At 38.4% G+C, this 25,377-nt stretch overlaps 1 protein-coding gene across 6 annotated transcripts in view; it reads right to left on the bottom strand.

The window, feature by feature from the left end:
- The window catches only part of CYLD (CYLD lysine 63 deubiquitinase), a 28,822-nt gene extending 4,903 nt beyond the window's left edge, over nt 1–23,919 (bottom strand). Inside the window, exons 1-18 of one of the 6 annotated variants that reach the window (XM_075766006.1) lie at nt 23,750–23,902; nt 20,106–20,187; nt 19,448–19,508; nt 18,601–19,257; nt 17,387–17,554; nt 16,335–16,440; nt 15,201–15,299; nt 13,437–13,553; nt 11,388–11,767; nt 9,739–9,904; nt 8,772–8,913; nt 8,093–8,215; nt 6,697–6,788; nt 6,243–6,309; nt 3,265–3,397; nt 2,527–2,635; nt 1,695–1,813; nt 822–1,038 (exon numbers count right to left, since the gene is read on the bottom strand). In XM_075766006.1, the coding sequence (XP_075622121.1) occupies nt 822–1,038; nt 1,695–1,813; nt 2,527–2,635; nt 3,265–3,397; nt 6,243–6,309; nt 6,697–6,788; nt 8,093–8,215; nt 8,772–8,913; nt 9,739–9,904; nt 11,388–11,767; nt 13,437–13,553; nt 15,201–15,299; nt 16,335–16,440; nt 17,387–17,554; nt 18,601–19,107 (2,545 nt within the window). In that variant the 5' untranslated portion in view covers nt 19,108–19,257; nt 19,448–19,508; nt 20,106–20,187; nt 23,750–23,902. Of the gene's footprint in view, nt 1–821; nt 1,039–1,694; nt 1,814–2,526; nt 2,636–3,264; nt 3,398–6,242; nt 6,310–6,696; nt 6,789–8,092; nt 8,216–8,771; nt 8,914–9,738; nt 9,905–11,387; nt 11,768–13,436; nt 13,554–15,200; nt 15,300–16,334; nt 16,441–17,251; nt 17,555–18,600; nt 19,258–19,447; nt 19,509–20,105; nt 20,188–23,749 lie in introns of all 6 variants that reach the window. The other 5 variants (XM_075766004.1, XM_075766003.1, XM_075766005.1 and 2 more) reach the window with 5 other exon arrangements.
- Between the last annotated feature and the right edge of the window lie 1,458 nt (nt 23,920–25,377).

Here is a 25,377-nt window from a genome sequence, read left to right as displayed (position 1 = left end):
AGCTCGATTGCCTTCTGGTCATTGTAAGAAAGAAATTTTAATCCTGTAGCAGTTTTACTTTCAACAGCAGGCAAGATCCTCCTCCCCTCCGCGGTCCCCCCAGTCACACTGTAACAGAGGGGTTCAAGAATTCTTCATGCAAAGGACTATTACTTTGAGTCTGACACTTGTATCTATTACTGTTTTTCTCAGGCACCAGAAGCGAACAGAGTTCTTAAACACTATTAAAATGCAGCAGTATTTAAGAGAACACTTGTTCTACTGACATTTGTATTATTACAGGGTTACAGTTTTCCACTGATAACTCTAAAGAGATTTCAAAGGAATGGCACAGATGTTGTAATGTGTGACTATTCCTTTTATTCTAAAGACACCAACACTAAGTCATTTAAGCAAAAGCAATAACAATATTTGCATACTATCTGATAACTGTGCATCCACTTAAATATAGACTGAAAGAACACATTCCTGCAGTTGGTTATTTAAAATGAATTCTCTCTGCAAACTTGCAAAGTATAGAAACACATGTAAGAACTCCTGCTAGAAAACTTCTGCAGTTACTTCTGTACTATCTACTTAGTAAGGCATCCAATTTAGGTAAAATTCAGGCTATGCAAATCAGTGGCTGCTATGAAATTAACGTGCTGAGGTAAGGCTGGGTCAAGATTAGTGTCCCAGCATCAAGTATTTCACTAGTAAAAGTTAAAAAGTTAAACACTATGAATATGCCCAAAACATTAAGAAATAGACAAGGAAATTTAAAGCAGTAATACATGTAAAAAAAGCAAGAGAAAATTAGTAAGAATAACTAAAAGATCTACCATCCCGATCTGCCATGCTGTCAAAGAAAAGCCAGGCAGAGTCATCCCTCCCGTATTTAACAAAAGCTACATAGTGGCTTGTTTCTATGCAGAGAACAGCAAACAACTCCATCTTCTGGTACGGGATGCAGCCATGTCGCCAATCCCAGTCCGGCAGATCTTTAGGTAGTGACAATGGGTTGAATTTATGACTCTGTCTCTTGGGATGAAGATGAACCTACAATTGAAGTGATATTTCAGAAGAGAAAAAACACCCCGTGAGATTATTTGTTTCAGTGGCAGACAAAGCTAAAAAGAACATTACTGCTGAACTGAAGATTAATGCTGTTAGAGAACGAGCTGCAAAACCAGTAGCAGACTAGATGTTTCTTCTATTTTTCCCCACCAGAGTAGTTCAATATTGCCCAGAAAATCAAATCTAAGGTTAGAAGGAAGGTCAGGTTTAATGCAACAATTTTCTACTATGCTCAGACTTGAAAACAAATCATGACTATGACAGCTTCATGCAAGTTACCAAAATTAAGTGGTTCTATGTCATGAATTCATCAATTCAAACAAGGTAGCATGTACGTAAAATTAGGATTTAAAGCAGGTGGCAGGAAGCAGATTCCAAGCTGCCTACAATTACTGCTTCTCCACTGTATTCAATCTTGGATTTGGCAGTTGCCATGTTTTTAGTAAGAAACTGTTGATGAATAAATTGCAGGGTCAAGCGGAGTTCTTGATTTGTCACCGAAGGCTACCCTTTTCTTGGTGGGGGCAGTTACACTTGTGCTGGTGAGAAAGTCTCACTACATTCTTATGCCTTTCTTTCAATTATTACAACATATACCATTTGGGTTAAACCCATGTAGAATAACAAAGACAACTTACTTGCGTATTGCAGGTTTTGCAGAACTGCTTGATTTTCCCAGCAGAAATATCAGTATCGTCGTAACATTCTCTGCACTCATACATAGCAAGCCCTCCACATATACGGCACTGCCTGGGAGCTGCATTTTTAAAGACGATTATTAGTTTTCAATTTGGGGAGGCTTTTTTTCCTTTTTTAAGATGAGGGGTATGGGAAAGAGAGAGGATTGCTACTTCAAATGGAGAAAAAAAAATACATTAAAAAAGCTAAAGCCAGACTGCCAAAGCAGAAACATACCACTGGATTTAACTTCTTCCCTTTCACATAATGTAGAATAAGAGAAAAAGGTTTAGAGTGGTAAGTTGCAAAACAGAAGATGATAGAAGTTCTATCAACTGCACGAACAAGTAAAACCAGACTTTTAAATCAAGTTAATTCTCTCTCATCATATTGGTACAGCTAGCTTAGCCCCGATCTGTGTCAACACCAGGAAAAAAATTTAAAAAAAAAAAAAAACAAACAACAAACGACCAACAACAAAAAGGATAAGCTCATGGCCATGACAGTAAAAGAAAAGGCCATGCCATTTTCAGAGATTATTATGCAAAAAAAAAAAACAAACAACCCAAAACAAAAAAAAAAAACCACAAACATTCTAGCCAATAAACTCTCCTTTCTCCTCAGCCTGAGCATCTCACACTACCTTGTTAAATATTTAATAAAAAAAAATCCCAAACAAACACAAAAAACCCCCAAAACAAAACCAAACAAAACTACCAGGAGTACTTACTTTCACTGTTAGTCACTCTCAACAACTCTCTTTAATTACAGAACACAATGATATATACTTACTATCTTCAAGTAAGTCTGTTATATTTAATTCTAAGGATGGAAAAATTTTGTTGAACATTTTGAAGTCTTTTCCAAACCGAGGCATCTGGATAATCAAGCAAGAGGGTGCCTAGGTAAAATGCCAGAATATAATTATCTATCTCAACCTCATTACATTATCTAAATTTAGAGACACACTTTTAGAAGTGTGTTATTCATGTTATTTAAACTTGCAGCCCATTGACTTAAAAATTAACAAGACAGTAAGCAAAACAAAATTAAGTCTTTGAGAGAAACTACAACTAAAAAAACCCAGAAAAGTAGCATCTAAATCATTGTCAAGTGTCCTAAGTCCCAGTCACGCTCAAGTATGATATAAAATATACTGGACTACACTACCCCATCCTGGTGGAAAATAACAATACAAAAATTTTTAAAAATCTTCCCTTGGTAAAGCTGTTTACACACAGAGATATTGCTAAATATAGTCCTTAAGACAACTAACTGGCAGTAACTAAGAAGTTTTCTTTTAGCAATTCCTTACCTAAATTACTTTGGTCTGTTCAGCCAAAGGATACATGTCATTAAGTCAACCTTAAAATATTTTTGCAATGTAGGCAACCTGTACCACTGACCTAGCACTCCCATTTCTAACATGTCTGCATTTTGTTTTCACACCAAATCCCACTTTTGTCCCATTGCTGAATGGGCAAATATCTCGATATTGTCATTTCTAACAAAGCAACAGTTGTCACCAACCTCTGCAAACTTCAAGTTGCTGTTGATGAATGACCACTCTAGTAACTGCTGAATTGTTGGGACTCCAACTTTCTCATTTTTGTCCATAAAAATTTGATAGAAGTAACAGTCTTGTACTTTCTGACCTGCTGATCTAAAAACAGATTTAAAAAATCAGATTCTGAAGCTCTACTGTAACAATGACTGTATTTTACTAGGAAAATAACGTCTACCAGAAAACAGCTTATACAACATCCTCTTTGCATTGAAATATATTGTGCTTTAAAAAAAAAAGCCAGCAACAAAGTGCCTTAGATGAGAGGCAATCAAATATTAAGTGTGGACTGATTTTAGAAAAACTTATTTAAGAAACAAAAGCAGTACCAGTTTCAGAGTATGTTTGAAAACATATGCCTATGCATTACTGAACTGTCAACTGAGAAATGCTTCCTAAACATATGCACCGAAAACTCCAACACACTAAAGCAGCGTTCATTGGGAAGAGAAGCAAGACTTTCAATAATAAAACATAAGGAACAACAATAATTCTCTTCAGCATGATGTTCCCAATAAGGAGTCAAAAAAACCCCTGGGTTTAATGAAACATTTCCTTTTAATCAGAGAGATATTTACACTGCTTCCTACAGTAGAAGTCTCACATAGATGGTTAGTGTTGCTAGACTTACTAGATAGGTACCAGAAAACTCTCCAAAAGGATAATCTAGATTTAAGGGCTGTTCAGCTCTAATTGTTAAGAAGCCTTGCTCACCTAGGCAAACATTAAGAAGGCAGGCTACTACATTAACTGCCAATGCTGGCCATAGTAAGGGGTCTGGATAAACTTCTTCATCCTCGGGGGGGGGGGGGGGGGGGGGGGGATGTCAAAAAAAGAAAAAAAACACATCAAACTAACACACACACACACACCACAAACCTGCAAAAAACAAGAACAGCAAAACCATAACAGTTTTATATGGACAGGGAGAGGGACAAAGGATTAAACTACCAATTATAAGCAAGTTTCGAGGTCAGATGTTGCAAAACAAAAGTCAAAATTAAGTAGTGATGTTTTCAGGTAATATATTTGTTACATAAACAGAAATCTGACATATTTGGGAAGACAGCTTCAGACGAGCAATTCAACCTACTCTGGAAGGACGTAAGAAAGGATACAGAAGACTGTGCTCACATTGAGGAAATGGATTTTGCTATCATGGAGAAAAAGCATACAGGAGTAAGGGGCCTCCAAAAGCAAAAGAAAAAAAAAAAAATGTATGTAGGAGCTGTTTCATCCCAGTGTCAAAGTTCCTGGGATGAAATTCCTGGCAACTTTCATCTAATTTTCTATAAATGGTAGCCTCCTCCCATCCCAGCCAGCATTTAAGACAGCACTGATTTTTAGAGTACTCAGGTGTTCAGAGGATTCTGAGAGTATAATGCTCAAAGTTAGTAATATTAATTTTAAGCTTGCTTTCTTAGAAGGAAGGCGACTTCTGAATTACTCTTAAAGAGCTAAGGTACTTGCACAAAACACACCAACTTCAGTGCTAAAGCTGAATGGTGGAACCTAAGTTCTGTTCTACTCTGTATGGCATAGACATGACAAAAACTTTGAAGGCCAAGCTTTACAAAAGAGGGATTAAAGAAACGTGGAAGACAGTGCAGAAACATACAAGTGGAGTAAGAGGCATCTTCCCTTGCTTTTTACTCCTTTCAGCTGTGATTTCTGCTACAGCAGCACACCTGTTAATGACCAAAAACTAGAAATACATTCTCACGAGTATCTAATTATTATAATAAATGCTATAATTATGGTATTGTACCCCAGCTGTTTCACCAGAAAAATACATTAGCCACAGGGGTTTCTCAGTACATTGTATTTCCTAGAACTGAAGAGAGGCAGTAACAACAACTGTGAAGAGTCTTAAGATAGCAAGCTTTTCTCTAAATACTTTTCTATATAGACCCGATATATGCTTGAAGTTACTAGTTACTGTGTTTGGGGGGTTTTTTTAACCTAATAGTAGATTACAAACACAGACCTTTGCCTAGGCAGAAGCAGGAACACAGTTCCAAATTCATGATATGCCTTGATCTCTCATCTCCTCAAACTTTTTTAAAATTTCCCTACAGAACCACCACAGAAGACAGCCTCAGTATGCTCAAATGGCATCTACACAGTGAACTGCAGCATGCTACACACAGATGCTCTAGTTACGGTGCTGTATCTCTGCATAGCACAACAGACAGTGGGCACTTACACACTTCACACGCCACTGAACTAAAGCAGCATATAAAACAAATACAATTCCTGCGATGAGGAAAGGACTGAAAAACTATGGGAAATGCCTCGCAACACTGCTGCTGCCACAGAATGGAGCAAGGAATCTGAGAATATCAGGTGCCAGCTAGCAGAATGACAGCAGTGGGCAACATTCCCAACCTCTGTTAAACTCAGTTTAGACAGCTGAATCCTTGTAGTGCTACAGTCAAGAGTGAAGGCATACATAAATGTCAGTATCTGTTATTTTGATCAAGTAAGAGAAGGCAAATGTGATCAAGGCAAGCCACTGAAATATTTTCATTAGCCTTAAAAAAAGAAATGCAAATCAGTTTCCATGCCTTAAACACCAATTCAACAATCTCTGCAGCTTGTCCCAACAATAAGTAGCTATAAGCTGTAGGACACATGAAGAAGTGCTGTAGGGTCCTCTTAGAGCAGCCCTTCTCCAGCAGAATTAGCAGGAAGACAGTAAGGCTCTCAAGCGGACAGCACTAGGACAGGGGATCTTTGTCCAGTTCTCATGAAACTATGTTCATGAGCTCTTGCAAAAAAGGTAGGAAATAGTGTCGAATGTGTCAATATAACTTTATTATATTGAATCTTATTAGAAATACGAAACACAATTCAAAGGTGCTCTAAGAGCTATCTCAATTTGAAAGGCAGCAGATCCCCATCAGCCTCTATAAATAGATGAGTTCAGAAAAAAAAGATTTACCTTATTTTCAGCAGTGGCTCAACTCTTAGAATATGGTGAAATAAAATATTCAAAAATTCTTCTGGATCTAGAGGGGAGGAAGAAAAAAAAAAAGTCTTGTTAGTATGCAAAACCAGATTAATTTAAAATCAATCTTGAATAATGTAAGCTTTAAGTTTTATAGGAAAAAAGTAAAGGTTCATTTTTACAGCTTTATTAACACAGTAAGATTATGACAAACTATGAACATTTTCATGACACAAATCTTTATTTACTCTTTTGGTGTCAAATGGCCCGAGGAAGCAGAAAAGACCTTTCTACCACCCAATGGTCACTCAAGTCTCTGGTATAGGCATTACTGGTACAGAGAAGTAACTGTGTGGTTTGTTCTGCTATAATTATATAGCAAGGTATTTTAGTTCCTTTGTATTATGATTGTTACATATCTCAAAGAAAGGAAAACCTCCCCAGTTACCTTTTTCCTCTGAAGTGAATCCTGATGCAGCCTCAACTTTTTCAAGTATTTTCCTCAGTTTCATTATTTTTGTAGCACATACATATCCATATCTAAGATAAATGGGTTTAATAAGCTATTAGCTAGTTTGTGATCAAGTCAGAGAAGCAGAAAATACCCTCTTAAAAGCTGAAATACAGGCTCTCAGATCCTTCTTTCTGTACAGTATTTCTTCAAAACTAATGTATGGACTCCTCATATTCAATCTGACTTCCAGTTTTGTTAATGCAGTCTAAATTTAGTGCAGTGCTCAATGTTCTTGCATAACCTTTAAGAGCTCTTTTTAAACATTAACTTACCAGGATAACTGTTTTCTGATTTGTCAGTCAATTACTTTTGATTTGTTTTCACTCTAATTTGCACCACTTAATACATCATTTTCAGATTGTCCCATAACAACAGCACTGTGGGAGTCGTTAAAAAATTATTTCAGTATCTGAGAAAGAGATACAGAACTGTACTGCTGACCATATAAGCTGAAGTTTTGAGCATTCATTCTTTTCCTCTAAAACTTTACAAAAAGTACAAAGAAAGTTTTAAGCATGGTGGAAAAGTAGGAGAAGTAAGACTTTTGATCGTCTTGGCCACTTGAGATGTCTGTTACTTGGTGTGTGTATCCTACTACTTACACCACAGAACCTGGAACACACCAGGCACAGTACACACACCCCTACAAGAACAAGAGTTCAGAAGCCAGCATTTCATTTCAGGAATCAAAAGAAAACCTTTGTGAAAAATTGTTCAGTGACGGCCCACAGAATTTCAGAACTACAACTGTATTATCTGCATGTTTAAAAAAAAAAACAAAACAAAACAAAAAACCTGAGCTAAAAACAAATAACTTTTCATGCTGATTTTAGCCATATTTCCTTTGTTCATTGTACCTAAGAAATTACAAAGCTCCTGTTAAGGTCTTTTAATGAAAAGTGCTTTGACCACTTGCAGACCATGTGTGTAAAAATTAAATGGTGAAACTCCACATGAGATAACCCAAATGCTTCTTGTCAAGAACAGCAGCATTAAAAACATGTAAATATGAATGTTGTGAACGAACATAACTTATATTTATCAATGCTTTTGTATTCATATCTATACAAATTTTACAATAGCTTTATACCGATTGCATTTCCAAATAGAAACTAGTGAAAATATTTTATCACCAAACAATGAATAACTATTTCCAGTTAGCACTCATAAATTTACCATGAAGAACAAGTAAAAATACTCAAAAAAAAACCCTGAACGGATTGGAAGCAGCAGCTAGCCAAACTTTTCAGGTTTGCCATAGGAATGCATACACTGCAGGATCCAGTGTAAAATTTACATCGACAAGAGACCAGTTCATGTCTTTACTTACATTCTCAGAGGATTCACAATCTCTGTCCGCAACAGCTCTTGAGTCTCACTATAATACTCTACGTCATTCTTTTCTTTAGGTCTGAGTAACACAGTGTCCAAAACAGAGCTAAAAGAAAACAGGCTACAAAGAAAAAAAGAAAAGGAAGGCTGCTTTGATTCTGGAAGATACAACCATTCAGATGCCTGAGCAACCTAAGACAAACCAAGCAAAGCCACAGGAAGAATTAAACAAACTCAAAAAGAGATAGTTACGGACAGAAGACAACGCAGCTGTACTAAGTAGTTAAATTCCACTCTTAACCCAGTATCCTTTCTGCAGCACAGTACAAAACCAGTTGCCAAGGCAGGATTCTGCAAATAAGTTAAAAGAGATATTTCCCTTCCTCCACCCCCCAGCCTGTGTGCTCTTTCATCCTTCAACTATTTACAGTCCAGGGACTCAGTCAAAAAGAGCAGAGATACATAACGGCCAGTACCATTTGGACACAATTAGCGCTTCATGTTATGCAGTGAATGCTGCAGAACTTGTTCAAATTGAAGTAGCATAGAAATGTGTCAAAGATTGCAGTGCACGACTTTGTAAGCTGCACAATAATACAGACAGACAGTCATTACAACAAAGATCACGTGTTCTGCATTTCTAGCATGGGATGCCACTATACAAATTATGAACTTACCAGAATAAGGTGGAGTCTAAGTAACAGGAGTTGTAATGACCCTGGATACCTTTCTTCTTTCCAATCATTGTCTCTAAACCTTCTTTTTCCATTTTTGGAGGAGTGTTTTCTTCTACCACTTCACTTAAGTAACCTCCAAAGGCTGAAATTTTTTTTTTCAAAAGACACTTTAAAGCCTCAAATTTTATCCCCCTTGAGATTTTCCTATTAATGTTTTATACCTAAGTTGCTGCCTTAGTGTAAGCATTCCTTCTCTGGACTAGAATAGCACTTTATTATAGCTGAGACTCACTGTCTTCCAGAGAATGAACAAGGCCTTACATTCCACTGACAATGCACATTAGAGTGCTTCAAAAAGCCTGCAGCACTGAATTAATTTTATCCAGTAGGAATGAAGTTCTCATTATAAATGCCCCGTTCACACTATCTTACAAGTATCAGGCACTTTTTTTTCTTTGCTGTTGTCCCAGGCAATACGACATGACCCAAGAAATCTATAATATTTGAAGTTAGAAAAAAAGAAGTGAGTTTTTTCACCACTAACTTCCACCATAAAAATACATACTTTTCTAGGTTTTAAAAAAAAATAATTTGGCATTACAGAAAAAACCCCATCTTTATTTCTGCTAATGCAATCACATATTGCTGGATTTACAAATACCATTTTCAGCAAGATTGCTTTACAACTTCTAAAGTAAAGAATGTACAGCATAACAAAAAAATCCCTTAATTTTATGAAACATCTTTAAATATATGAACATTTTCTCATTTTAAAGCATAAAAAAAAAAATCCATAGACGTATTATGTTCTGTACAGACTGATCTTCTATTCATTAATCTCATTTAAGTAATATCTGTACAGATTTTTTCAAGTGTTTAGTACAAAGAATTTATTGCAGGAATAAATGAAACTAAAACCCAGGTCAGTTCCCAGCTGATAAATAAGTAATAAGCAGAAGGTCAGTACCTAGAGAGTTGCAGCGTTCAATCTGGTTGGAAACGGGCTGTAGCGAGGCAAACCTGGAATCTGGCCTGCAGCTTTTGAGTTTAACAAAAAGAGCTTTCTTTGGAGCACAAGTGAAATATCGAGTTCCTTTAAACGTTCCATCTGTACAACCTGCACATTCATCTTCCTGAAAATTCAAGTGAGAATTCATTATTTTTCTTATTTCTACAATTCTGCAGTAAGATATTTGATAAAGTATCTACCCATAAGTCACCCTTCAGGTACCCTGAAGCTTGATATACAATGTTCCTATATTTTAGTATACAAAGCTTCAGCTGAAGTGTTCTTCAACTGGATTTATTGAGGAAATTAAGAGTGGCACCTTTTTTCTTCATGCTTAAACTTTGACTCCATCCAAAATAAAACAAAAATTCCATCAGAAGCAGCTTGGGGGAGGTGGGAGCAGAGAGTGAGAATTAAACCTAGTCAATATTAGGAACTTAACTAAGCTAGCTAGTCACTCCAGATTCCCTCTGTAGTTAGAAAGCGAACACATGCTCTATCGAGCACCTTTTAAAACTCAATTAAAATCACCAAGCACGGGGTACTGTGAATACTTCCAGTGGGACTGTGGCCTGCACAAGAAAAATATCTGCTTCGAAACGCACAAAAAAAAAGACAACACAAACTAGGTATGAAAAATAACAAGTTATCATTATTTGTCTTTGATAACATGATTTAAGGTATATTGCCTGCTTACTAACAACTGCTAGGTTTTAACGCAGAAACGCATGACAGGCAAGTCCAAGACCCCAATTTAGCACAAGGCATCCTAAGATGCAGTCCCAGAACACCTGTGGCAAACCACAGCTTGAGCTTCACCCAAAAAATCCACAAGCATCAAGATTTTTTGTAACAGCTGAAATTCCAGTCACATTCTTACCTACTTTGCTAAAGATGTTTGTTGATTTACATAATTGTACACTGCTTTATCTGAAAATTCATTTAATATTTTCCCAAAATAAAGAACCCCATCTCCCTAATTGCGTACACATTAATTTAACTGATAGTCAGTCACAACCTTGGCAGCAGCTGCCACAGAGTAGGTGTCAGTACGTAACAGCAATTCATGTTTTCAGTAACTGTGCATTTACAAAGGGCCCACAGGAACACATAAAGCACATGGCTGTCAAATCAACAATATCACTACCATCGATTATCAAAAACAGTGTTATGACTCTGACAGTCAACTCTGACACTGCCTGTTTGCTGGTATGCAAAAAACCAACCAAACAAAAAACTGATATTCAGTAAAGACCCTTATAGCCAGGGCATTTTACATAAAGAACCATTACATACAGTTGGGTTTTTTCCAATTAAAATCTTCATAACGTAAGCAAAGGGTGCTCCTTTAAAGTAAGTAAGTGACCATTCAAAAAAATTCAATTACTTATTGTGACATAAACCCATCTCAGAGCCTATTAACAGAGCAGAGTCTAAGGCAGCCAAAGTTGGAGGTCATCTAAGAATTTAGCTATGTTTTAAGATCACATGGTGACCTGCTTGGGCAAATTCCTCCAGACTGACTGCTTTTGCAAAGTACACAGACACCCATCCTCACGAAGAAGACTAGTAACGTGTAATTAATACGAACTACAATTTATATTTACCAGTTCCAGTCCAGCTAATACTTCGTTTACTCCAGGGGGCTGACCAATCCAGCGGATTACTCCATAGAATGGAGGATTTTCTTTAACTTCAGCCAAGGAACCTGCTTCAAGACCATGTGAGTTCCCAACTGGGCCTGCTGTTGATGGACTCTCCTGGTTAGCCGTAGTATTTACATCACCAATGACTGACTGAACAGATAGAGAGAGAGGACTATGTCCAATAGTACCATTAGTACTTGACGTTTTTGTCAAGCTAAAAGGGAGGGAGTGAAATCTATTTTCTGTAGACACAGAGTTTGTTAAAGGTGGCTGCAGTGGTGGTGAAGAATGCCCAAATCCAGGAGATGAATCAGTAAGTGATTTTGCAGGGTCTTCAGCAACTGTTAAAATCAAAACCAAGATGTTAGTAAATGATACAGGCTTTTTTTCCCCCCCATCTCAAAAAAGGAAAGACTTACACTTCATTGGTTTGACAGCTATCTGCAACCACATCTGATTTATTGTGTCCCCTGTATAGGGGGCACTAACAGCTGGGGACACGTAGGAAGGCTTTTGTCACTTGGCAACCCTGGACAGAACTGGCTGACACGACACTGCTGTAGCCATACCACTTTTACCACAACCAATGGAAACGAACAGCACTGAGAAAGGAGATGTTAGCCAAAAACTACAGGAACGTTTAGATTGAAAACTTTATTTTTTTACCCCCACATTTGAATTTTTCTTTGAATACAAGTTAACAGCCCCAAGGATTAAGTCTGTAATGGGCAAAACTAGGAAGAACTCGCTAGTCAGTATGACTGAGGAAAGGATTTGGTTCACAGTTTATACAGAGACGAGTAATTGCTTGCAGACATGATTTGCAAATGGAAGAGTGTTTATCCCCTGGCTCTATCACAATACTTTGGTTCTAACACAAGGAATCTATCTATACAGAATAAAGGATTTAAATAAGTCATGACTAATGCAGTGCTTGATAAATGAGATCATAACTAGATGTAATAGCACAAGTGTTCTGTATCTTCTCTTGTCTCTCTACATCATCTCTAATACACAATTGGTATTCACAGAGCAAAAGCCTCTTCTTCATCGCCTCTTCTCCCTATGCTGTTTTATTAACTGAAGTTAATGCCCAAAAATTAAAAAAAAATTATTTAATCCTTTACTTTCATAGTCCTTCCTAGATAGGTTATTTACCTTTTTTATTTTAAACATTATAATATTTAATTATAACTATAACTAATATTTAAACAGAGTTCCAAGCTGTTGGAACAACATCTGTTAGGCAATCAAGAACAATTTTAACCCATTTTCTTTTATGGTTCATGGAATTCAAAGGCTACCACTGCAATAGGTTTCCATTGTAAATTAACATTATCAGTTTAGTATTTATCCCTTCAGTCACTAAGCCAGCCAGCCACACTTTGGAAAAAAAAAATAAAATAAAAAAAACAATTAGATCTGGAAGCAAATCAAGATATTGATCCTTATGGGGTATGTGCGTCCATACTCATTAGAATTTAAATAACTTTTAAAAATACTGAAAAATCATTTATGCTTAGTCAGATTATTTTTTTCCCCCTACTTCCAGACTGATTACCTGGCATGTCAGAACATTACAGTTCCCTTAGATCTGTAACATTAGTTACAAAAAGGCAAAATAAAATTACTCCGTGTACTTGGCTACAAGGAATATCTTCCTTCCAAGCCTCGGCTTTTATTTTGCCTGCAAGACACACGCATTCCCACAGAGCTTCGCATACGATGCCAAGAATGTAATCTCCTACATGCAGGATAAAACAACAGGTCTGTCAAATAAGACAGAGTATATTTTCATGGGTGTTCCAAGATGTTTTTTATAATATAGTACATCTTCCACTAAGACAACATATTCAAACTGTTTTAGATTTAAACTCATACTTGTTTTATTTGAAGAACATCAATACACTCTAGGGGTTTTTTGGTTTTTATTTGTTTGGGGGTTTTTCTTTGGTTTTTTTTTCCACAGAAAGTGTATGCCTACTTAAAAGACTATAATTTTTTTTTTACCTTCATCAATATACCATGGAGGTTTTGTTTTCGTTTGTGGCTGAGAGTCAACTGATGAGCCATTTAATGTGTAGAAGACTTCAGATCTGTTTCTATTTCCAGATTCAGAGGTAGGTCCTGGAAAACAACACATTTTACTGAAGAGATTAATCTCTATTTACAAAACGTTAGCTATGCTCTTATTTCATAGTATAAATTTGTTACTATACTTTGAAGAAGCCATAACTGCCTTTCCACAAAGCAGCAAACTCTCCCAGAGTTCTCCCAGTTTTAAGCTTGCAACAAGGTAGTAGTTTACCCCAAACCAACTTAATCCTCAATGCTCAACTTTCAAGTCACCAACCTGAAAAGCAGGCAGAAAATACCCCTCAAGTGCAAATTTTTCATTACTATAAAAATTATGGGTATAAGAAAGCATTTGAGATTCAGTGTACAGCAGGCTGGCATAGAGTTAATTTTCTTCCTAGTAGCAGGTATGCTGCTGTGGTTTGGATTTAGGATGAGAATAATGCTGATAACGCACTGAGGTTGGGTTGTTGCTGGGCAATGTTTACACCAAGTTAAGGACTTTTCAGCTTCTCATACTGCCCCGCCAGCAAGGAGGCTGGGGGTGCACAAGAAGCTGGGAGGGGACATGGTCAGGACAGCTGATCCAAAGTGGCCAAAGGACTATTCCATACCACATGACATCATGCTCGGTATATAACTTTGGGGAAGCTGTCTGGAGGCTGGGACTGCAGCTTGGGAACTAGCTGGGCATCGGTGCTCTGTGGGTGGTGAGCAATTGTGCTGTGCATCATTCCCTTTTATAGTCTGTTAGTAGTAGTAGTATCATCATCTTCCTTTTCTGTCACATTAAACTGTCTTGATCTCAACCCCCAAGTTTTACCTTTTTCTTTCTGACTCTCCCCCCCATCCCACTCTGGGGTGAGAGGGTAAGCAAACATCTGTGCGGTTGTTTTAGCTGCCTGCTGGGTTAAACCACGACACTTTGGTTTTGGAGGGAAAAAAAAAAAAAAATTCAGAGAGGACAAATAAATTACCAATCCAATTCCACACAGCTATAACTTGTGCCAACATGTAACCGCAGTTACTTCAGTGACAACCACCTCTGCCAGAATCCAATGTTAGATAGAATGAAAGCTTACAGAATATACTGTATTAGTGTAGTACAACCCAAAATAGCCACTAGTAAACTCAAAAGACACTGAATTTTGATTTCTGCCTTTAAAAAAAAAAAAAAAAAAAAAAAGAAAAAATATTTCCCTTCTGATTTTTTTCCCTGGGAGGATTTTCAGACCTGGACAAAACCAGCGTCAAAAGAAGTTTGTATTTGGGGAAATTCAATTTTGGTTTTGAATCACAGCAAAATTAACACATTCACTCTTAAGTAGATCTGCTCCTGGGCTAAAAATTTGGAAGTTTCTAGTCCTGCAGAAAGAAGACAACAACAAACTATTTATTTAAACAAAACACCACGCTTTTAGAAAGACAGAATACAGCCCTGAACTGGTTACACTACACAACTAAGTAATATGTTCTTGAATTTTTGCTAAACCTCAAACTATTTTTCATGAAAGTGAAGGTGTTTTGAGCAATCTTAAACTGTCTACCATCTTTACTATGATTAAATAAATTCATACTAATACTCCAGAGAAATTTAACTTGATACTTAACTGAAATAATTAATGAAGTGATAGAAAATGCCAGGCAACAGAAATTTGTAATCTTACATAGGTAAAGAAAATCACTTCCCATACGTACCTGTAGCCTTTGGCTTACTGTGATTGAACAAGCTTTTGTCACCACCACCTCTTGAGGTATAGGCAAGCTTAGGAGGTCTCCTGTCCTGTGACACATTCTCTAAGACATGGTATATGAAGAGAATATTAGCTTCCCTTTTCTATGCTTTTACTATGTTACAGAGAAGTTCAACTTGAAACATAACTGAACCAAGGTCTAGCATCGCAAGTTTTAAAACTGAGTGGAGCAAAACCTTGTTTGCACATAACCAACATTTTACATATATATGATTTGTTTCTATCACATCAGCAATTACTTTAAGTCACCATTATTTCTTGGACACATCAAATAGATTGACTTCACATTCTTCAATACGTGCTTGCTTCCATTATAGGAAACAGATGCATGAAATTCCAAACTTTGTTTTCTACCAACACATCTACAACAAATGGAGAAGTCCCCACGAAGTGAGAAGGAGAAGGAGAGAGAATTCATACAAAACATGCATCTCAACTAAACTCACACTTAGGAGGTGAACATAAGAAAAGTTAGCCAAAATGAACAGACAGGGCAACAGTTACAGACTATAGGCTGTACAAGACTGCACACTCATTAGTACCTGTCTTCGGATAGGCCACCAACAAAAGTCTTACACAAAACTTTTTTCTTTCTTCAGGAAAGGAATCGGAGGATTGTAGTGGTTACAAATTAACACTACTCAGTGAATTACCGCAGATAGTGATTTTTTTCCACAGTCTTGCTATTAAAGTATTCACTCACTGAACGCATAAATAATACTTGACATTTCAAAACACAGAACAGCTTTCTGAGCCAAGATATTTTAACTCCTGAAGTAAATTGAACAACATTCAATAAAAAGATTCCTGCTACAGACGTTCACATATTCATGCATACTATACCACCATATAGAATTGTAAATACTATACAATTTGACATGGATTTTGTTCAATATTAAACCTACTAGTGAGACTGTAACAAAAGGAGGAGGAAACTGAAGAGAAGTATAACACAGAAGGCTAAGCCAATTCAAGTGAATTTAGGATATTAGTTTTGCAGTATTGTTTTAATTATATAACTCTGCCTAGGTTGAGATGTTATCAAAGTTTGCCTTCTGGTTAAGAAAGCAGAGCATACCTGGAATAACATCATTGATATGCAAAAGAAGTGTACTTTCCACACTTGCAAAACTGCACAGCTGTATTCCATTGTATCTTCCATCCCAGTTTCCAATTGGATTATCCTAAAAATAGAAAAACATGTTACATGTATCCCAAGAGAAGATTTACATCGTACAGAATACACACGTGTCTTTAGGAACGTAAAAAGTAGGAAAATGAAAGGTTTGACAACATCTAGGTTTTCCTGTAACAAACTTTGTATTTAGAACAGCCAAACATTACAGTCTTTAAAGACAAACGTAAACTTAAAAACTGTTCTTTTGAGAAATATTTCCTATTTTAACAAGCATTCCTCTACTAAAATCCATTATTTATAAATAAGTTAGAACAATTCCAGTGCACTGTTAAGCAAGAGCTACTGCAATCAAGAAAATAGAAGCACCTGATCTACAAAAACAAAACACTCTTTAACTACCAAAAATTTGAGAGCTGTTCATTTTAAAAATTCAAGTTACAAGAAATAATTTTTAATGACAAGCTTCTCATTTTCTTGAAAGATCAACTAAAAACAGCTAACAAAGAAAAATGCATCCAGCCTACTTTTAAAAAAGGCAAAAACAAAGCCAGTCTCACAAGACAAACACTCAACTCTTACTTCAAGACTGACATCTAACATTGCAAGTAGCTCAGTGGAGGCTCCTCAGAGTAACCAGAGTATTGCTCCTGAACTGTTTAGCATCAAATAGGATATCATTTACTTGACGCCAGAAAACAATTACCACCAAGGGGCATCTTTGAACACAAGTGTTTATTTCTCATTTTAGGTCAGCCTCCGCTGAAGTAGCTTGTCGATAATATTTCTTCTTCTATATTGCATGTAATTTACTAGCTAACACACATGCAAAAGTTATTAAAGTCAGATTATTTTCTTACCATGTCCACTCCAACAACGTATCCTAAACTTTCGTTTCCTGGTAAGACATCACAGAATATAACTGTCCCATACTCTATACTCTCTCCTATCTTCAGAGAAACCCTGGAGTTGATCTCCAGAGGAGGAAGTTCTACCTGCATTGCGTCAACTGGAGCTGCATAGTCACTTTCCAGTTCATTGTCATCATCTTCCACCAGCTCCAGTTTGTCCAAAGCAACAAAAACCCCACAATCTTCATCACATCTGAAAAGTTGCTTGCCTTGGTACTGTCCATCAGTAAAGCCCTGACCACGACCTTCTTCCTAAGTGTCAGAGGAGGAAAAAAGGAAAAAAAAAAAAGAAAAAAAAGAAACGTATTTTGTGCAAAAGCAGACTACTACAAAAGCGGTAACATAATCCAGTGTTTTGAAGAAATTGCAGTAAGAATTTGCTGCCTGATGAACTATCATTATATTGGGAGAATTCTATTGCCAGAATTTGTGCCAAATATACACCCTATCTAAGGGGAATAATCAGTAAAATGTCATTAGATTACAGAGTAGCTGCAGGCTGAAGCCTTTTTACTCAGACAAGCATGTTTTCTTCAGGTGCAAATCTTGCTTCCATCATCAAATTTTTGCCAGATCAAGACAAGACTACTTCATACTAGACATAACGCTAAGCATTCAAGAATTCCACTTAGATGCCAAATAAAGAGAGCTGATTTTCACAAGGGTTTGGGCCTGATACTCCCTGGGGTTGTTAGTGGGAATTGCAAAGAATCTGGGAAAAGTTTAAAGAGGACTTTGAAAAATATACTTCTAATACATGAATGGCAGTCTCCTGAATCTAATCCTTCAAAAGCTTATGGTTGACATTAATTTTGCAGAAATACCTCACTAGAGGCACACAACAGCAACATTATCTATCTTAATTAGTTGCTATTTGACTTTTAGGGCTCTACAAATCCAGCAGCCCTAAAATACAAGCCTGCATTTATGGATTGTATCCTGCCACATGCAAGGAAAAACAAAGTACTCAGAGATCCGAGTCAGATATTTGCCACAATGGGGATGGAAGTAATTAAATTTTTCTAGGCTGGAAGAGTCAAAGTATGTTCAAGTGTTTTTGCCAGCTCATGCACCTCATCAAGCTTCACTTAACATGTAGAATACAAGGCTGATGTGATATGGTGTGTTCACAGGTATTTAATAAAAATACTTATGAAAAGACTGAAGGTTACAGAATTTTTAGGGGTAATGATATTTCTAGGGAAAAAAAATATATTATGACTGCCTCTTTAAACTAAAAAGATTTTTAGCTCATCTTATAAAATATATATGAAGCTCTCCCTTAGCAAGGGACTTACCAGCAACTCTACTCCAAAGTATATTCCTGTCAGGGACCTTTCTTGCAATAAAGGTCCTCTGAAGCGAACAACTCCAGGAAATTTATCATCTCCTGATCTCAACTGTACTCTAACAGGTGAGCCAATATCTATTTGGATGCCTTTCGTTAACCTGCTTTTGCTTTTAAACAGACTGTATCTTTCCTCACAGTTAGTAATGGCCAAAAGCAACTCAGCTAGTTTTTCATTTATTTCTATAACATCCTTCTCATCCACAAACAAGATTGCATGAGGTTGTTCCAGAATCTTTAATCCAATCTGCAGTTTCTTGCCTTTACAAGGAATATTTCTGGAGTGTCCCACAGAAGAACGGTCTTGGAAAAACTGCCCAATGCTACCTTTGGGCACTTTCAAGAGCTTTTGAGTCTGCTTGTCTATGACACTGCATTCTTGGAGAAGCAAGTAAAAGATCCGCTCTTCCCAATAGGATGAACTTGCTTTTTCTTGACTCCATAAGCCCGAATTCATTGTGATTAAAACTTTAAAAGCTGCACAGAAGTCTTGAAGAAAAGCTGTTGATTTAAACGCTCTGATCGTGACAAATCCTACTGCAGCGTCCAACCTTTGTGAAACAATGCAATATTCATTTTGTAAAGAACCAAATCCAAAGCAGAAAGCCTAGAATTAAAATTAAAAAAAAGAGGCAAAATTAAATTGGGGAACTACAGCTAGTCTTAAGTAAAACAACAGACAATCATTTAAATCTGTGACCAGCCCCACTCCTCCTACAGAGTAAAAATAGTTCAGCAAAATCTGAGACAGTGAACATAGTCACAAAACAGCCACAGTACTGTGAGCACGGACATACCCGTTTCTACTTGTTATTGCTGTGTATTTCCTTTCCGTCTCTAGTTCCTTAAAGCAAGGGACTATGGAAAAATTATAATGAAATGCAGAAAACACACATAAGTGAAAGGGAAGAGAAATGTTAATTTCAGATGAACAGGAATAAATATCCTGCTTAAGTTTACAAACAGTATTTTATGGAAGCTTTCCGCTACAAAGACATTTTCCCATCCTTAGTGACTACTTATTTCCGACAAAGTGTACTGCATCTGTCATCCCACACAACATTTTGATTTAGTGAAGTAGAAAATTGTGTCAATGTAATATAGCAACAGAAAATGGAAACTTTAGTAATTTATAACAGCCATTTCTTTAAATAACAGAAATGGACAGTTCCAGTAAGCAATGAACAACGTATGAAAAACAAATTGCACCAGCATTGCCACATGCAATTTGGAAGAAAAACCTGGAGGCTTTTTTTTTTTTAAATCATTTTAGAAAGATAATTCACTTCAACAAAGTAGGAAATATATCACTTCCGGTTATTAAAATACCCTGGAAGAAAACACCTTAGTTAAACATCATTATACGAATTACAGTTCTCAACCAATAAACGAAACAAGAACAATTTGAAAATACGTCATTTCACATGGTAGCAGATAAAAAAGTAAAACACATACACACATATATATTTCTACAGTTTAGATCCTACTGGATACATGAAGAAAGATCCGCAGTACCTTAACAGGATTTGCTCTTCTTCTAAAGATAACAGAAAAGGGTAGCATACAAGTTAAGAATATATTGTCACGTAAATTTTCCTGTTAGTAATCTGTGACGCCACAGTTTGCATTCAGCTAAAGGAGAATCTCAATGATTATTTATGGATTTAGCTTCAGTAAATAAAAAGCAAATACTCTTTGTCCTTGTGCCTTGTCTTGTTACCCTATTCCTCCAGATCTTTTCTCTGATTGCATTCAAATACCACAAAATCTATTGCTATTTCTCCTACTGAGTTTGATCCCAGCTTCAGAAGCTATCAGAAAGCAATGGCATCCAGCAGTACTGTAATTATTTTCATGATCTCTTTTTAAACAAAAAGAATATTTAACAAAACTCTTTCACCCAAAGAAAAGTATTAACAACAGAAGACCTAAAATTTATGCAAAGTAGCATCTTTCAGCTACTAGGAATTCACACATTTCTGTGCTGACTCGCTGAGCCTCCTAACGAGGCTCTTGTACCGTACAGCCATTCAAACTCTGAATATAGCATGTTTCTCATCTTCACAGATGTTACACATGGGTGTCAATGTCATCATCGCACTTTGACACCACTGCTGCAGCAGCTCACGGGAATTATGTGGTTTAAAATGTTTCCATCTGCAAAGTAATGAACATCTGAGGGACAGAATCTGGACAGTTTCAGACCTCACTGAGATAAAGTCTGGTAGACTGTCAATCTGTTTTCAAGTTAAAAATATTTTTCTTCACTTTTATTTGATACACATAAATGGGCTTTAATGTCTATTGATGATTAACAAGAAAGTCTGATATCAGTTTCGGATTGAAATAGTAATGTTTTATATGGGAATTGAAGAAGAACACAACAGGATCTTCCCCCCAAAGGAAACATGATTAAATGAGCATTAGTTTTTATAAGTCTACTCAGAAATTAAAATAGAGTTTCATCCAACTTCTGTCTAGTTCCCTCTTCTTACATTTTCCAGACACTGGGGAAAAAAAATTGGTAGTCTCGTTCTTCATAGTTCCATTTTATGTTCTCAGCTTTCAAAGGCTGATGAACTTTCCTTTTTGCAAGCCAGTCTACAAAGTTAATCAACCTCCAATACGCTGCAAACAAGTATCTCTGACGTTACAAGGATCATGGCCTTTCCTATTTCACTTTTAGAAATAATTCATTTTAATTTTAGTAAGTATGTATGGAAACAATACATTAACAGAGAAGTCTGCTCAAGAGCTTAAAAAACCCATAATTTTTATTAAAAATATAACATCACATCAATTTTTTTTAAGAAGTATACCCTGCTTGCAGGTCCACTGCTGCAATATTATGTAATCTGCACGTATTTAGTGGTAAAGAATTCAGTGTGAAAACATGTTAACAGCTGCAGTTAGATTATATAACACTAACTTTATATGGTGCACGGTCAGACTTTCAAAGTTCTTGTCACCCGCAGAGATGTTATTAAGCCACTGAAATACAGTACCAACAGGCTTTCCATTATGGGAAAGTTCATTATCACTATATAAAATACCTTCCTTTACAAACTTATCTACCACCACTGTCCCCTGACAACAAAAATATATAGCTCTAAAAACCAAATCTCCTCCTTTTATAATAATAAAAACGGTGAATTGTATTTTAACAGCATAAAAAAAGCTTGCTACAAAGGATGTTAAGTTCTGGCAATACATAAGAAATATACGTACATAAACCACTGATTTTTAAGATTATTTTTTAGAGTCATTTTCCATGGAATTGATTATTCTGTGAGTAAAGCATACTTGTTCAATAAACAGCACACATGTATCGGACTAGACCTGGATAAACTATTAGATCTCAGTATGAATTAACTTGGGAACCAAACAAATTATGCTTAGCAACAAGTTATCATTACACTGCACAACATATCAGCAACTATAAAACTCTGTGCATTCCAGAGAGTACTTGACCATCACCATGGATGTTTAAGTGTCAGAGCCTGTTTAATCGCATTCTTTTACTCCACCTACTACTTGAATTATTTCCATGCTCAAAGGATTTTGGGAAGCACCAGGAAAACATAGTTATGGCCACAACACTACATACTTGGGGGAGGGGGGAAGAAAAACACATTAAAAATAATGTCAGAGGTAGGCCATAATAAGCTACCTAACTTCAATGCCTTCCTACTTTCCTTTTTTTCCCCGTCTTGAGTCACTGTTGTCACTACAGTGAGAGACATCTAATCATAAAAACAGTTTGCTCTGAAATACGAGAACTTTGTTTCTACCCTGCAGTAGCCTTAGATGAGATGATGACTATAGAGAGATGCCTGAATCAGTTATCAGGTTTCAGCATGAACACACAAGTCTGTAGCTCTGATTCAAAGTATAACATCAAGAGGCTAAAATAAATTGTACAGTTTCTTACAGAACTTTCACTTTAAATACCAAGTTTTAAACAGCTGAGATGCAAAGTTATGTTCTTCAATAGTCCAAAAATCATTTTCAAGGGAAGGTTAAAACTAGGAGCAAGTAAATTTAGTTGCAGCTCAATGTACACAGAATTACATGACTGCAATACAAGCCATGAGTGGAAAAAGAGAAATTGTTTCTTCAAAACAGCAGCTGAAATATTGTCTGATACAAATACGTTCATACTGGTAACATGATTTCTAGAAGAAAATGCAGCTGAAAAACTCACTAAATTTTGTTAGACATTATAAATTTGATTCAAAGATTCTACTTTAGAGGAAGAACAAAAATCATTATTAACTATCAGAATACTCTGGCATTACTAGATTTGGCAAGCATACTCCAATACACCACCATCACTGTTCTGCAGACAGCTCTTCTGTCAACATGATATGCAAATTCTCTCAATAAAATGAAATGCATACGTTCAGATTTTGAAATGAAAACCAAATCACATTTAACTTTGATTGGTACTGGAGTGTTTAACAGCACGAGTGATGTATCTGTTTATCACCTAGCAAGGTGAGATGCATCATATGTACTTGCAAGTCACGAGGCTCCATGCAAGGCTAAGCTTTTGAGAACAATTATTACTCTTCCCCCTGCCCTCCCCTCCCCCCCCCCCCCCCCCCCCCCCCCCCCCCCCCCCCCCCCCCCCCCGCCAAGTTTTGAGAATTTTCTCTACCTCTCTAGGCGGTTACGAGCAAAACAGGGAAGGAAAGCCCCGGAACATTTTTGAAGTCGGAGCAGCGGGCTTAACGCTGAACTATGGGAAACGCACAGCAGGGGCCACGCTCGGGGGCCCCGCACTGCCCTAACGGGAGCCACCACCACCCCCGAGAGAGCCGAGCCGAGCCCGGCCCGACCCAGCCGGCCGCCGGGCCTCGCCCCGCTGCCGGTCGGCCCTCGCGGCCCGACACCACCGCCCCGCCGCCGCCGGGGCGGCCTTGCCCGCAGCGATCGCCGCACCTCCAGCGCGGGGCCGGCGGCTATGGAAACAGCTGGGGAGAGCGGCTTGGGGCGGTTGGGCCAGGCCGCGCCGCGCAGCCGCCTCACCCCTACCTGACGGCGCCGAGCAACGTCCCGCGGCAGCACCCGGCCCTCACAGTCCCTCACTCGCTCACCTCCGCATCCCCAGCTCCGGGCCTCGGCGCCCCGCCCGCGGGACTTCCCCGGCGCCAGCTCACAGCCCCGCGGCAGCCCGAGCCGCTCCCCGCTCCTCCATCGTCGTCACAGCAGCCCAGTGCTCCGGCCGGCGAAACGCTCCCTGCTACCCCGGCGGGCCCGCCCTCTCGTCCCCTAGCCTCTCTCACAGCCAATCACAACGCGCCGGCGCCACCGCTTCGTAGCGCTATTGGCGAAATGCGCCGCCAGGTGACAAGATAATTCGGAGGTTACCACTCCATCAAGATTGTATGAGCGGTAGAGGAGGGGACGGGGAGGTCAGCAAGAGACGGCTGGCGCAACGCTCCCTCTTGAGGGCGCTGATTGGCCGCCCAGAGCGTGAAGGCGGGACGTCGGGAGCTACGGCGAGGCTGATTTGATGGCGCGTGCGCGCGCCCCTATTGGCGGCAGAGGCAGGACTAGCGGGTCTCGAGCCCCGAGCGGCGGCCGCCGGCTCTGCGGTAGAAGCCTGCCGGGGCCTCAGCCGCCCGAGGGCCGGCGGGTTCTCTCCAGAACTCTCTGGAAGGAGCGCACGTGTGCGCCCAGCTCCGTGGCCTGAGCGGGCGTCGCTCGCCCGGGGAGCGCGGTCCCGCCTGTTGGCTCGCGGCGAAAGGCGGCCTGGGGCAGTGTGCCGGGGCCGCGCCCGGGGAGGGGCTTTCCGGAGCGGGTTAGCACTCACGTCGGGTGAACCGAGACGGTGCCTTGTCTGGATTCGCGGCGCGGCTGGCGACTCGGGCCCTGCAGATGGGGAGACGCTCCGCGGGACTCTGCAGGCGGCGGGTGCGGCGAGGCGCTGCCTTCCACCCGGCGAGGCGGCAGGCCTGCAAATGAACGCGTGGAGACGGAAAAATGAGAGATCTCGGGACTTACAGCGGCCTAGTTTGCAGTCAAAAACCTCTCCCAGTTAAAAACTGAATTCAGTTGGCTTTTGGTGTTTGAGAAGGTGGCAAGAGTGATTTTCGCAGTGCTGTTACACAACGTGCTGTCCCCAGCGTACTGCGTTTTCAATGCTTAGTAAACTTGGGGGTAATTTCAAGTGTTCCTCACGAAGCACGTGGCTGTAGAGTTACCTGGAGACTGTTGTTGAATGTCAGACTTGCTCTGGCTTCAATACCCAGTTTTGAAATGCTTTTAACTCTCAAGAAATGTAAGTAATGTCACTGAATATTTGATTTAATAAAAGCCAAATGTAGCTCGTCTTTAACCGACCTACTTTTGAATGTGACTGTCACCTGAATGCTGTTCTATTTTATCCACTTAGCATTGGTGTTTTTTATATATAGTGAACTCTTGTTAAATAATGAATGATAGAATGAACTCCGGAATAGAAAAGAGTTGCTCAACAGGACGGTTATGTTTAAAGGCTCTATTCACGCATTCAGCGTTTCCAGAAGACAACATTTCTTTTTTAGAAGATATTTTCAATCACATAGTTTTCTAAACTGGTGCTTTAAATTTCATTTTAAAATCGCTTCTGAAATGTACTGCTAGGAATGCACTTCCTACAAAGAAGCATCTTTGGAAAAAAAAAAAAAATAGCATATGGTCATGTACCTAAGGTGGTTACAATAATGTTGACATACAAATA

Source organism: Balearica regulorum, chromosome 13 (assembly GCF_011004875.1).
Source record: "Balearica regulorum gibbericeps isolate bBalReg1 chromosome 13, bBalReg1.pri, whole genome shotgun sequence".
Classification (NCBI taxonomy): Eukaryota; Metazoa; Chordata; class Aves; order Gruiformes; family Gruidae; genus Balearica; species Balearica regulorum.
This window is presented reverse-complemented; position numbering and strand designations above follow the sequence as displayed.